At 40.0% G+C, this 13,614-nt stretch overlaps 1 protein-coding gene across 4 annotated transcripts in view; it reads right to left on the reverse strand.

The window, feature by feature from the left end:
* Positions 1-3,855: 3,855 nt before the first annotated feature.
* Positions 3,856-13,614, reverse strand: part of FAM114A1 (family with sequence similarity 114 member A1) — a 69,616-nt gene continuing 59,857 nt past the window's right edge. For all 4 annotated transcript variants that reach the window (XM_047855731.1, XM_047855729.1, XM_047855730.1 and 1 more), the window contains 3 exons: positions 12,000-12,072; positions 7,365-7,418; positions 3,856-5,550 (listed from right to left, as the gene is read on the reverse strand). In XM_047855731.1, the coding sequence (XP_047711687.1) occupies positions 5,449-5,550; positions 7,365-7,418; positions 12,000-12,072 (229 nt within the window). In that variant the 3' untranslated portion in view covers positions 3,856-5,448. The remainder of the gene's footprint in view (positions 5,551-7,364; positions 7,419-11,999; positions 12,073-13,614) is intronic.

The raw sequence follows: 13,614 nt of genomic DNA on the forward strand, positions 1-13,614 counted from the left end.
AGTAAGCACTCAATAAATAAGAATGCCACCACTACTGCCATCACCACCATCATTTCTTGGGCTTTGTAGAGAACAACACCAAGTTTAGAGAAAAGAAGGCGTTATTTAGTACATCTTTAAAACATTTATTAGTATCTCACAGCACCTGGTACTAAAGAATCAGCTAAACAGCTGCCTAGATGAGTCGGTAATCTTCAAGGCAAGGAAAAAGAAAAAACGTCCCAATGCTCCAGGCAGGTAGTAGAGGGTTAAGGATTTTCAGGAAGGGAAGGGTGGTGATTTACAAATGGGTTTCCCTGGCACCAGGGAAAGGGGGGGGGGAGGAGGAAATGGAGCCATTTTAGGCATATCAAAGGCACCTGTGAGACAGGATGCTGTGTTGATGGCCAGGAAGCTGCTTGATGTAAATGTCTGTGAAGCCAGTGATGTGGCTAGCCTGGGGTGAGAATAATCCAGGGGTGACCTTGTGTGGCTTCATTCTGTGTCTCTTTAGTCCCAGTTTGTCCTCAGTTGCATGGAAACAACCAAAGCTGACAACCAAACCTTTCAGCTACAAATCCACCTCATGGTGTAAAGAGAGCTAAACATGTTAAGTGTTCAGATGTCTCTAAAAATAACAGATTATGTTTCTTTTGTTTGGAGGCTGTGCATAATACTTTCAGGTGCTAGCTAGTTAGGTCAAACTGCCCTGGGTTTGAATCCTGGCTCTGTTTTACTAGTTGTGTAACGTTGGATGAATTATATAATGTCTCTGTGGTTCAGTGTTCTTCTCATTTGGGCAGTGGAGATTGTAAGAATATCTATCCAATACTGGAATTATGGAGATTAAATGGGATAATGCTTATAAAACACTCGGCACAGTGTCCTGCAGATAGTAAATACATATTATTTATTATTATTGCAATCTTTTGGATGGATTGTTTTCTGATGAGGTAATTGGGAAAAGGATAGCATAAACATAGAGAAAGGGAAAGGGAAGAAGAGATATAGAAGAGATAGTCAGGACTGTAAAAGCTGATCCTGGAAGAGAGGCATTTACTAACTGTCAAAAAAAAAAAATCCTGGGAGAGAAAAAGGAGAAATATGGCAGGGACTCAAAGGCAGAGGCTTAGCTTTGCTTTTTGCCAAGGTTCCATCCATCTGGCCTTGGCTTCTACGCTGGCTTTTTCCTCCAAATGGCAGTTCTAGAAGCCCAGCGGTGAAACCCAGGGCAGGGAGATGGATCATCTCTGAATCACCCTAAATTCTGCACTCATTGCAGGCATATAAAAATTGTACATATTATTCTTCTGCAGTATAGAATTCCTTTGAGACTAATAGAAGAGACAGGCCTGTCAAGTGAGTCAGCAGTGACCAAAGGCAGACATAATCCCATTGCTTTTTGGCTGACAACTCATGCAGAGGAAAATATTCTCTGATCCATACAAAGGCAAACGTAGCTTAAATCCCAACACAAAATTCTAACTATATTCATCTTCTATTCCCAGTCGATGATGACCCTAGATGCCAGAAATAGCAAATACACCATCTCTTACCATTGGATTGTAATAATTTAATAGTTACTAAAGGTAAGATGCTCAAAGGACAGGATAACTCAGATTATTTTCAGATCTAAGCCAAAAAAAGATGAAAAGCATGATGCCTCTCCTCAGATTTGTTTAATAGTGGATATTGTAGAGGAATATCTATTATGGGTGAACATACAGAAAATGAACATAAACCTGAATAAATTATGAGATATCTAGAAAAACAAAACACATGGTGAACCACATGATTTTTTCTTTTATGTGAAGGGTGGCTGTGAAGGCAAAATTGCAGTTTTAAGATGGGTTTTCAGTGTGATCTCTTCTGATGTGCCTTCACAAACACAATCATTTAAGAAACCAAGTTGAGCCTGGATCTGAGTATCATAATTCAGGACATCCTTTTTAAATTAAAAAAAAAATCTGTCATTAAAAAAGTTTTTGGATGTTTATTTTTGAAGGAGAGAGAGAGAGAGAGAGAGAGCGAGCATGAGTGGGGGAGGAGCAGAGAGAGAGGGAGACACAGAACCTAAAGCAGGCTCTGGGCTATGAGCCGTCAGCACAGAGCCTGATGCAGGGATCGAACTCAGGAATGGCGAGATCATGACCTGAGCGGAGGTCAGATGCTCACCTGACTGAGCCACCTAGGTGCCCCCAGAATGTACAGCATCCTTAAGAGGAAGATCAAAGGGCAAATTTTACATTACAAAAATTACCTTGATGCTGAAGAATAATTTCACTTACAAAATTAAACATGGATTGAAATCATGTATTATGATCCACCCCATCTGTTCAGCATACACTCTATCTGCCTACCTACCTACCTACCTACCTATATCTATCTATCTATCTATCTATCTATCTATCATCTATCTATCTATCTATCTATCATCTCTCCCTATTTTTTTTTTACAAAAGAAAAGAAATTGGTTTTTTTTTTTTTTTTTTTTTTTTTGCATTTTTGCTAAATTACTTCCCTAAGATGTTATTCCTAGACCTCTGGGATGGCTTTGGTTGAAATCTGCCTGCTCTTGTTTCTAAAAAGTGCAGCATGGCTGGCCTGTGCAGAAGGTGACTTTCCAGATAGGAGAGCTCCTGGTGGGTCAGCTGACTTCTACAAAGCACAGGAAATGCTCTCATTTCTGGGTTCAGACTTCTACATTTAGCAGCTTCCTTTAACCCACCCCAGGCTGGTGCTTCTTCATCCCCTCTGAGCTCTGCTGCTGAGGTCCATGGTTCCTTAGTTGGTGTTGCTGAGGCTGCTGCATACCCCAGCTGACTCCTGCCACCGCCTCAGCTTGTCACACTATGCATTTAATCATGAGTGTGATGTGCAGCCCAGTGTGAGACCCAGAGAAAAGACAGAATTCTGTCCTCAGTGGGATAGAATATTCAAGCTTACGCCTCTGCTTTAAGATTTGGGGCTCAATTTTTACCCTTTAGAGCTGTATGTATCAATACCCCAAAGCAATTTTTCTTGGATGCGTTTTGCTTTGAATTGGAAATACACTTTTGATGTTTTTTATTTAATAAGGCACAGGCATAGGACTACATTCATTATTTAGACTGGAACTTAGTTTGCACTTGATGTAAGAAAAAAAACTGGCACACTTGTTCAGGGTAATTGCAAAGAGTGAAATGAACCCAATTTATGTAAAGGATTATTGAAGGAATACAAAACTTCCAAAGTAAGCCTGCTAAATCATTCATTCAGTAACTGATTGGCATTTGCCCAGATTTGGATCCTGTGCTTTGCCAGGTTTTAAAGCAAAGCGAAGAAGCAATTATTTAAAAGTGATGATGAAAAACAGTATTGAAAGAGAGCAATCCTGGAGGGTGGATATATTTTAAGTGATTATTCTCTGTTAAATAATGTAATTCACAGACCATTGAGCTAGGCCCCAGGAATCATCTGTCAGCCTATGTTTCCACCTGGCAACCTTTGATATTTTATCATTAAAAGATATGTAAATGCAATGTAAATAATGTCAACCACTTTTTAAGGAACAATTATTTCTTTTATTCTTTTACAGATTTCTATTTCATTTTGTGATTAAAAATTTTTCTATAAACTATGTGGGTGAAGTTGGGCTTAAAGCCTGTTTCTGGGAATCTAGTTCCTTTGAAACTACTTGTTTCTATTACATTTCCAGTTAACATCTATAAATCCATCTGATGCTAAAAAATCTGTTGTGGAGAAATCGTAAATCTAAGTCCTCTCCTCTGCTCTGTACACAATACCTACAAAATTTATGAAGAGGTAATTGCATTTTTGGCAGTTAATTTTTCTCTAGACTTAATATCAGAAACATTTCAGGCAATCAAAAAACAATAGAAAAAAAAGCATCTTTAATTGATTCCTCAGAGAGTTCTTTTCCAGATTGTAAATAATTATTCTTATGTTTTCTATTTGGTTGTTTCAGGAGATACACAAAATGAAATGTAGGACACAAGTAAAATGCTAATAAGACATAGGATAATATTAAAATATTCCTATTTTGCCTGTATGGAACATAGGCAGTCTACTCTATCAGGGGAGGGAAAGCATATGTGAACAAAGGATTTTCACCCCTATAAAAGTACAAGGTTCATTTGCCTTAGAGAGAACCAGGGAGCAAGACATCTTGTGACAATGCCCGTCGGGATGCTGATGGGGCTCGGATGAACCCCCACCAGAATGAGTGTATGGAGCTCAGGAGAAGTGTTCACAGACAATGCCTCTCCTGGCCACCGGGTCTTCAGTGAAATCTGTCATGGATCAATCTACCAGTTAGTCAAGCCACACATCAGTATTTTCTGCCCTTTAGAAGCAATGATGGTATTTACCACTGGGGAGTGTGATGTGTGTATTTATACAATAGCTTGAATCGGAGTTAAAGGTGCAGTCTGGGGGTGTGTTGTGTTCAAATCCCTTTAATTTTCTATTCGGATATTTCCAGGCTTTGTAATTATGCTATCATGTACTTATGGTCACAAAAAGTCTAGTTTAAACTGAATACTCTTTTGTACCCCCCTTTCATATATATTTTCACACCATATATAAAGTTTGGGATCAAAAAGTCCAAGGAGTATGGAAAAATACAAGAATACATTGAAGAGCAGAACATTAAAAAAAACAAAAACACTAGTTTTACCTTGCTCATCAAAACTCTTAAGGTTTGGAAAATTTATTAGTATTTTTAAGCATTTTAAGAATTATTATTAATCCTCTTTTAGAGCATCTGTCTAGGGGCACCTGGCTGGCTCAGTTGATGGAGCTTGCAACTTGATCTCAGGGTTGTGAGTCTGAGTCCCGCATTGGGCATAAAGATTACTTAGAGTACCTAACTACTCTTTTCCTGGGTTCAGATCATGTTCTTCTATTGTGAGCACGCAGTAGGAGTTCAATGAAAGCTTGTTTTCAGAATGAATTACTATAAAGAGATATTTATGTTTCTCTTTTACTATAATAGGTAATATCTGTAAGTAGTGTTATCTTTGCCATATTTATGTAACAAAACTAAGTTCGGTATAAGATTTGATTTAAAGAAACACCATAAGAATGGGACATTTAAAGGTGGGAATTTAAAGGATTAAATAAAAAGTATAGGATCTACCCATGAATTTCTAAATATAGCATGCTTGACCAGGAAAATGGAAATGAATATTGGTGAATGAACTTCAAATTAAAGGAAATTATCAACATAAAGCCTTGTAAACTTAAATTAACATAAAGGAAATACACTTATTTGTAAAAACAACCATATACATTAAGAGAAATGACATTCTCTCTCAACTTGCGTTCTCCATACTGTCCGTGCAAAATTGCTTGTAGAGTCCTCAAAGGGGCGTCTGTGGCCAGATGTGCAGAGAACATCCCCTTCACTGATATATAACAGAGCAATGTGGCCTCCCTTTTCTTTCACTAGATGGGAGTCTGGCCAGGTCACGGCTGTGCTTTTGAACAACTGGTCTGGATGTGTGAGACCTGCAGCACAGGCAGCAGCAGCTGGAAGGCATCCTGGATGTATGTCGTGCTATTGCAGCCCTGGGAGAAGGGAGAAATGTGGCTCAAGGGTTGTTTGCAGAGTTCAACCTGGACAATCCTTCCAGTTTGATAATGGTCCCTCCTTGCAAACCTCACAATATTTTAAAATATTTCTCCTTTAATGTTGGTGCTTAAGGCAATTGTAAACACAGTCCTTTGGATGAAATGCGTTCAGCTCTTAATTATCTATACTAATAGAAGAATTCACTTCACATGAGGCAAGTCATTTCCATGGACTTTGAGGCTACATCGATATGTGTATATTCATGACCAAATATATCCAGTCTTCCCTATTCCTCTCCCAGACCAACCCCACTGTCCTGAAATGACACAAAAGCACAGTATGAAGGAAGCTCTAGTTTGCCCTAACCTAGAGATGAATAAACAGGAATGGGCTACATAAAGCGAACTGGAGATAGTACTGTGTAATCATTCATGGCAAATCCTTGAATGCATATGGGTACCTTCTACTTGGTTTGGATATTTGATGTTGCCATTCATGTTCTGTGGTATTGTTTTTTTTTTACGAATTTTTTTTAACTTTTTTATTTTTTAAAATTTACATCCAAATTAGCATATAGTGAAGCAAAGCTCTGTGGTATTCTTGCATACCGTGGTCGGTCGAGAGGCTATGTAATGTTTCAGGTCACTAAAACATAAGAAAACTCCCACCGGGAAAATAAATAAACACTTGACTTCATATTCTTCATGACTGACATAGTAAATTAATCTGCTGATGCCTTCTGGGTGGCCAGGGGAGACATTTTCTTGTTCCATATTCTGCATCTGACTGCCTGGCTTTCCTCTTAGCTGTGTCCTCCAGAACCTGCCCCTATAGCTCATTGTCCCTTCTGGTTGACTTCATCCCACTGCGTGGCTGTGTCCTAAATGGTAACACTTGATGTCACCACTTTGTTACTTTTGTACCTTGGTAGTTTTCCCTAACAGTAAGGCACAATTTCTACAAACATTATAAATATATAGGTAGCCTTCCCTGACTTGAATTTGGTAATTTCCAAACGCTGCAATTGACAGCTACTTCAGACAACAAAAAACTGTATATGCATTTGCCCGTGTTCAAACTGGTTAATACCCGTGGCTTCAGCTGGGTGCCCTGGGGCTATAGATGTGCCAGGTCCCTATAGCTGGGCCCCTGATGGAAGGTTTTCCTCCACCAGCCACAGATAGGACACCATGACTATGACTCAGGAATGTGGCCTCCGGGGCCTCTTCTCTCTTCCGTCACTGGCTTCTGGTAAAACCACAGCAGTATGGGGACAGCTTCATATCAGTGTTACAAAGTCCTGGTGAGCCGACAGGCCAGGGAGTGAGTGATCTCTGAGGACAGTGCCTCTGGTCACTGAACAGACAGAGGCTAAACAGTCAACTTGTCAATATTGTTAGTCTGAAGCTTAGACCTGGCTAAACCAAAGGTGATCGTGAATGGAGACAAGGGCTCATTTTTACAAAAATCACCATTGAGCAAGAATCCCTCATTGCAGCCAATAATCACAGTGTTAAATCTGGTGTCAAACTTGGCAGCAGAAATGTGCTTCTGCTGGAGGAAACAGCAACAGAAATAACGTGCAAGCTTAGCGTTTCTCTTTATAATCAGGAATTCTTGAAAATTAGGTATTGTTGCTTCACCCAAGGGTTTACAGCTGGTTGAGCTACACAAATGTGCTCAAAAGCGACTGTTGATGATAAGATTTAGAACTGGAATAACACTTGCTGCCTGGGAAAAAGACAAACAAAACAAGTAGCTCTAACATTTGCTTTGATTCAGAAGCACTTTCTCTCTGGGGGCCACTTACCTCTAGCAATACACTATTGATCATGGGGTTAAGAACCTCAGCCTTCTTGTTGCTCTGTGGAATCAAAAGGATGAAATTGACAGATTAGGTGCTCATAGTATAAAGCTTGCCACATAAAATGTCATATGATGGCTTTGTGGAGGGATCTCTTAAAGAGGAAGAGGAGAAGTGGAATGTTTATTATAGACCAGACTTCACATTAGGTGCTGCTTCTATCTAATCTCATTTAATTTCGACAGAAATCCTGGTAGGTAGGTAGGTAGGTACCATGATAACCTAAAGTAAGGATGAGAAAATAGGAATCAGGGAAGTTGAGTAACTTGTTTAAGGTCACATAGCTAGAAATTTAAGCTCAGACATTTTTTAACTATTGAAAGTTTGTAGCACGTCTGGGATTATGGGGAGGTGAGTGAGGCTGAGTTGCCCAAGTATAGGGTTGGATCTTGTCTCTACTTGAAATGTTGATATTTGGTTCATCATGATCTTTTTGCATTCATTTCGATTAAAAATTTTTTTATATTTATTTTTGAGAGAGCTAGAGAGACAGCATGAGCATGGGAGGGTCAGAGAGAGAGAGAGAAACACAGAATCCAAAGCAGGCTCCAGGCTGAGCAGTCAGCACAGAGCCCGATGCAGGGCTCAAACTCACAAACTGCAAGATCATGACCCGAGCCGAGGTCGGATGCTTAACCGACTGAGCCACCCGGGCGCCCCGCTTTTTAAAATTTTACATGAAAATATGTATCTAGATGACTGAAGTTGTTTCCTTGTCTTTTTGGGGAGGCATGGGGGCAAGGTAAGCTCTTACATTTGTGGGTGAGTTAAGCACCTTACTAGTCTACCCTAGAGCTGACCCTGGTCTAGACTTATTTTCTTTCTTTTAAGTGCAAACATGGGTCTTTGGTTACAGAGTGTGTCTTCCAGATTAGTAGAAAATTAACACATTCTTAAGTACAACTTACAGACAGATCTGGAGATTCCATTTTGCAAAACATGAATATATGTAAAGCACACAAAATACAGAGCCTGATATTAAGTAGGTGTTCAAAAAATGAGAGCTAGTATTAGTTAGTATCATTATTTCCACTATTGGTCTATCAATCAACAGTCTTCTCTATCTAACTGTTCACTTTACTCTTAGACAATAAATAACTAAAGGGACTGGAAAGACAGAGGGCAATCTTAATAGGCTGGTTTTCCTTACTGTATCCAGATGACTTTATGGTAAACAAAAATATATAAATGAGATAGATCTTTCCAGAGCAGCCCACTCTCATTGACACTACTTTACTGAGGGCAAAGTAATGTCTTACTGGGGAGACCATAATGGAGTCTTGGGGAAAAACTCTTTAAAACCCCAGTCATTTTAGTAACTAACCAGAAAATCCATTATGGTATTTGCTTTCATGTTTATTTGATTATCAATAAACCTCTAAAATATAATCAAAACGAGGGCAATAAAATGACATTGGCTTTCAGAATCAATGAGATGTGCAAGCAATTTAAATGGAGTCTGGAGAGCAATACGCACTCATTAACTTCAAGTTATGAATAACGGCTGTTTTAGAAAACAGAAACTTGATATAAATGATTCATCTTAACACAAGATCAGGGGTAGTGTTGGGATGGGACGGCATTTCAGTAAACTCAGCTTTAGCTTTTTCCTTCTCCAAAGTGGTAACGTGTGTCTTCTTGATTTTGCGCATGCAAACATTTGTACACATGTGCATATATGTAAGTGTGTACATATGTATATGTTCAAGTACATGCCCAGTAGCTAGAGCCTTGCTGCTCAAAATGTACACTGTGAATCAGGAACACTGTTCTCATCTGAGAGTTTATTAGATATGCAGAAACTCAGTCCTCATCCCCGGTCTACTGACTCAGAACCTGCATTTTAAAAAGTTCTCTAGGTGATCTGCCTTCCCATTAAGATTTGAGAAGCACTGTACTGGAAGATGGCATGTCAAGAGAAATGGGAAGCAATGCTGTGAATATTACCCACTAATGTAAACAAGTGAATGTTTAATGTGAATCATATACAATATACAACACACACACACACACACGCACAGACACATATATCCTCATCAGTAGGCAGCCATAGAGAAACAGTTGGCCATCTGTCTCACCCCTTTGGGCCTCAGTTTCCCACCTAGTGAACTGGGGAAAGAGTGAGAAGCTTTGGGAAGCTGAGTCGCCAAGGCCATGTCATCCTGATTAGGACCTCACACCTCCCTGTGAATCTGGCAGTTACACTAAAGTCCCTGGGTGTCTGTCACTCAGACAACACCGAGCACACACGTGCATTTCATCAAGCCTATCATATCAACGAACTTCTGTCTCCCTCTTCACTCTGTCTACATACAGAAGCTCTTATTGCGGAAGCCCCAAATTATACAAGTATAAGGGTTGATGTTTTACAAAATAGGAGAAACAAACCAGATTCCTCGACAACAGAATGGATAGGTGGTATGTAGTTCATCCCTGATTAACCGAGTCGCTTACAGAAGTGTGGGAAACACACATTTCCTGACAGTCAGGTCCGCAAACATTTCCACTTCTTTTGAGAACTGACCTTGGCCTCGGTGGGTAGCAGGGTGGGGGGAAAGTGCACCCCAGCAGCCAGGTAGGTCTGCATGATATGATCCTGTCCCCAGTCACTACGGGTGATACCAAGCGGACATGTGACCCACACTGATGAGCCTTTCAGTAGTCTCACCCAGGAACTCAGAATCTGAATGGAGAGACATGGGGTCTGGGAAATGCTACAATTGAGTCACATTAATGGCAATGTTTTGGAGAGAGAGGGAATACATATTCTGGTGCTGGATCCCCATAGCTGCTCACATTCCTCTACTGCCTTTAATAAAGTCCCCTTTCTGTCTAGATTACGTACAGCTTGTTTCTGTCACTTCCTGTTATAGATTGAATTATGTACTCCCAGAAAGATATATTGAAATCCCAACCTCCAAGACATCAGAATGTGACCTTACTTGGAGATAGGGTCATTGCAGATGTAATAAGTTAAGATGAGGTCCCACTGGTCATACCCTAATCGTATATGAATGGTGTCCTTATGAGGAGAGAGAAATCTGGACACAGAAATACACAAAGAGAGGATGATGTGAAGGCAGAGAAAGAGATTATAGTTACACTGCCATGAGCCAAAGAATGCCTGGGGCTATAGCGGCTGGAAAAGGCAAGGAAGGGGGCGCCTGGGTGGCGCAGTCGGTTAAGCGTCCGACTTCAGCCAGGTCACGATCTCGCGGTCCGTGAGTTCGAGCCCCGCGTCGGGCTCTGGGCTGATGGCTCAGAGCCTGGAGCCTGTTTCTGATTCTGTGTCTCCCTCTCTCTCTGCCCCTCCCCCGTTCATGCTCTGTCTCTCTCTGTCTCAAAAATAAATAAACGTTGAAAAAAAAATTAAAAAAAAAAAAAAAAAAAAGGCAAGGAAGGATTCTCCTCTAGAGGCTTCTTGAGAGGGCATGTCCCTGCTGACACCTTGGTTTTAGACTTCCGGTCTCCAGAACTGTGAGACAATAAATTTCTCTTGTTTAAGCCCCCCCCACCTTTGCATGGTACCCATTATGGCAACCCTGGGAAACTAACACATTTGCAACCAAAAAACACCCTAACAAAAAAAAGGAAATAAAATTTGCTGTTTCTCATGGCAAGAATCATCTGCCCTTGAATCCAGGGCCTTAAAAGAAAAAGTAGAAAGATTAAAGTGCAGGAGGGGATGCCTGGGTGGCTCAGAGGTTAAGCATCCAACGTCAGCTCAGGTCATGATCTCACAGTTCATGAGTTCCTGAGGTGGAGCTCTGTCTGCATCAGGCTCTGTGCTGATAGCTCAGCGCCTGGAGCCTGCTTCCGATTCTGTCTCCCTCTGTCTCTGCCCCTCCCCTGCTCAGTTCTGTTTCTCTCCCTCTCAAAAATAAATAAACATTAAAAAACGTTTTTTTTTAAAAGGAGAAAAATTTTTTTAAAAAAGAAAAAGGTTAAAAAGGAATATTTTCCACTTGTCTTCCCAATCCCACTAAGGTAGGGTTATATAATGTGACTGGCTTCTGAAGAAAATAACCAGAAGCCACACTTCCAAACGCCAAACCTTTCAAACTTGTTACCCTGAGAATAGAAACACTTATGCCAACAGGTAGAATTTTTTTCTTTTGGTTAAAGTTGAAGAGTAATAATAAGGAAACCTCTCACAGTGGGTGGCATAAACAACAGGTTCTGAGGGCAATAGTGAATGTGAGTATTCAAAATTATTTTCATAGGATAGATAGATAGATAGATAGATAGATAGATAGATACAATTATATATCACAAGTATTAAGCAATGAAAGGAACCTTTATTTGACTTCTTTTTAAACAAATAGAGGAAATGAGGCCCAGAGATGTTTCAAGACCCACTTAATACCTTGTAAGTCAGAGATGGCAGCATCAGGATAGAACCCAGTCAGATGAGAGCCCTAAGTTACCTGTTCTAACAGGTGCTCCTGGCCTGGTTTTAGTAAACATCATGGCACTGCTTCTGTTTTACGGAGCCAACAAAGAAGGCACTGCACTTCTCACAGCTCCTCATAGGCTCATCTCCCAAAACAGGTGAAAAAAAAATCACTATGATAAACTTACCCCAACAGTGGTTAAAGAATTCGTAAACTTCTTTGATAAGGAGGCCACTTCTTTACACATTGCAGTAGTTAATCTGAAAGAAAATAGGAGGTTTGGGGGGATTTTCCATCAGATAAAATAATTTAAAAATCAAGAAAAAATTACTGATACTGATACCATATTCATTGAAAAGAACGCACACAAGTTTGAAGATGCTCTGCAGAAATGTTTCCCTCAGTAATCTTTCATGGTTCACAATCATAGTTTAATCTAATCCTGGTTTTTCTCTGCATGCATAATTAATGAATAATCACCCTAACTCTTTCTTCCTCCCTCCCTTCTTCTGTCTCTCCTTTTCCTTCTTCCTCCCTCCCTTCTTCCCAGTAGGCTTCACAACTCAGTGCAGAGCCCAGCTCAAAGCTTTAACTCACAGCCCTGAGCTCATGACCTGAGCTGAAATCAAGAGTTGGATACTTAACCAACCGAGCCACCCAGGCACCCTCACCCTACCTCATTTTAGAATCAAAAGCATATGCAGGAAAATTTGAGGCTTGAGCTCCATAGGTTTAGGGGTATAAGCTTCTTGCCAAGTGGCTTTTCTCTAGCTTTTTGGTCATTTTGAAATAATAATGAGCATTAAGTGTTTTTATATGCATAATCATATTTAATCCTCATAGTGATCGTAAAGATTACATTAATATCCCCATTTTATAGCTGGTGAAACTGGTGCTTAAGAAGGTTAAGTAACTTTTTTTTTGAAGTAGGCTCCACACCCAACTTGGGTCTTGAACTCATGACCTGGAGATCAACAGTTGCATGCTCTACTGATGGAGCCAGCCAAGTGCCCCAAGGAGATTAAGTAACTTGCTTAGGACATGCAGTAATAAGTGATAGAGCTGGAATTCAAATTCAGATGTCTCTTAATTTCTTGATTAAGTTTTTATTACGTACCTCATAATAAAGATCCTATAAAATCTGTTTTTGTTTATTTATTAAAAAATTTTAATGTTTTTATTTATTTTTGAGAAAGAGAGAGAGAGAGAGAGAGAGAGAGAGAGAGAGAGAATGCATAAGCAGGGAGGGGCAGAGAGAGAGGGAGACACAGAATCCGAAGTAGGCTCCAGGCTCTGAGCTGTCAGCACAGAGCCCGACGTGGGGCTCAAACTCACAAGCTGTGAGATCATGACTTGAGCCATAGTCAGACGCTTAACTGACTGAGCCACCCAGGCGTCCCTATAAAATCTGTTTTTAAAGACTTCTATCAAAACCCCAAGTTTATTCTAGGCATTTGACTACTAGGACTTTACCTCAGGAAAATAATGCTAGACGGGCACAAATATTTAACAAAGCAACATTTGTCATAACATCACAGATGATGACAAAAACCAAAAACAATCCAATTAACCTAACAATGTGAATATTATCTATTTCCTTCTATAACTAGTATATACGACTCTTATGAATAGTGGTTAGAATGCTATTAGAAAAATAGTAACTCCAAGTTAAGACTCTTACATGTTAAGATCTAGTGAAGTCAGGAGCAGTGAGCTTTGTTTTGATAAACAGGGGTTCTGTCTAAGCTATGTATTTAGGTTTGTCGGGCTATATCTATCTGTCTACCATTCCATCCATCCAT

Source organism: Prionailurus viverrinus, chromosome B1, assembly GCF_022837055.1.
Source record: "Prionailurus viverrinus isolate Anna chromosome B1, UM_Priviv_1.0, whole genome shotgun sequence".
NCBI lineage: Eukaryota > Metazoa > Chordata > Mammalia > Carnivora > Felidae > Prionailurus > Prionailurus viverrinus.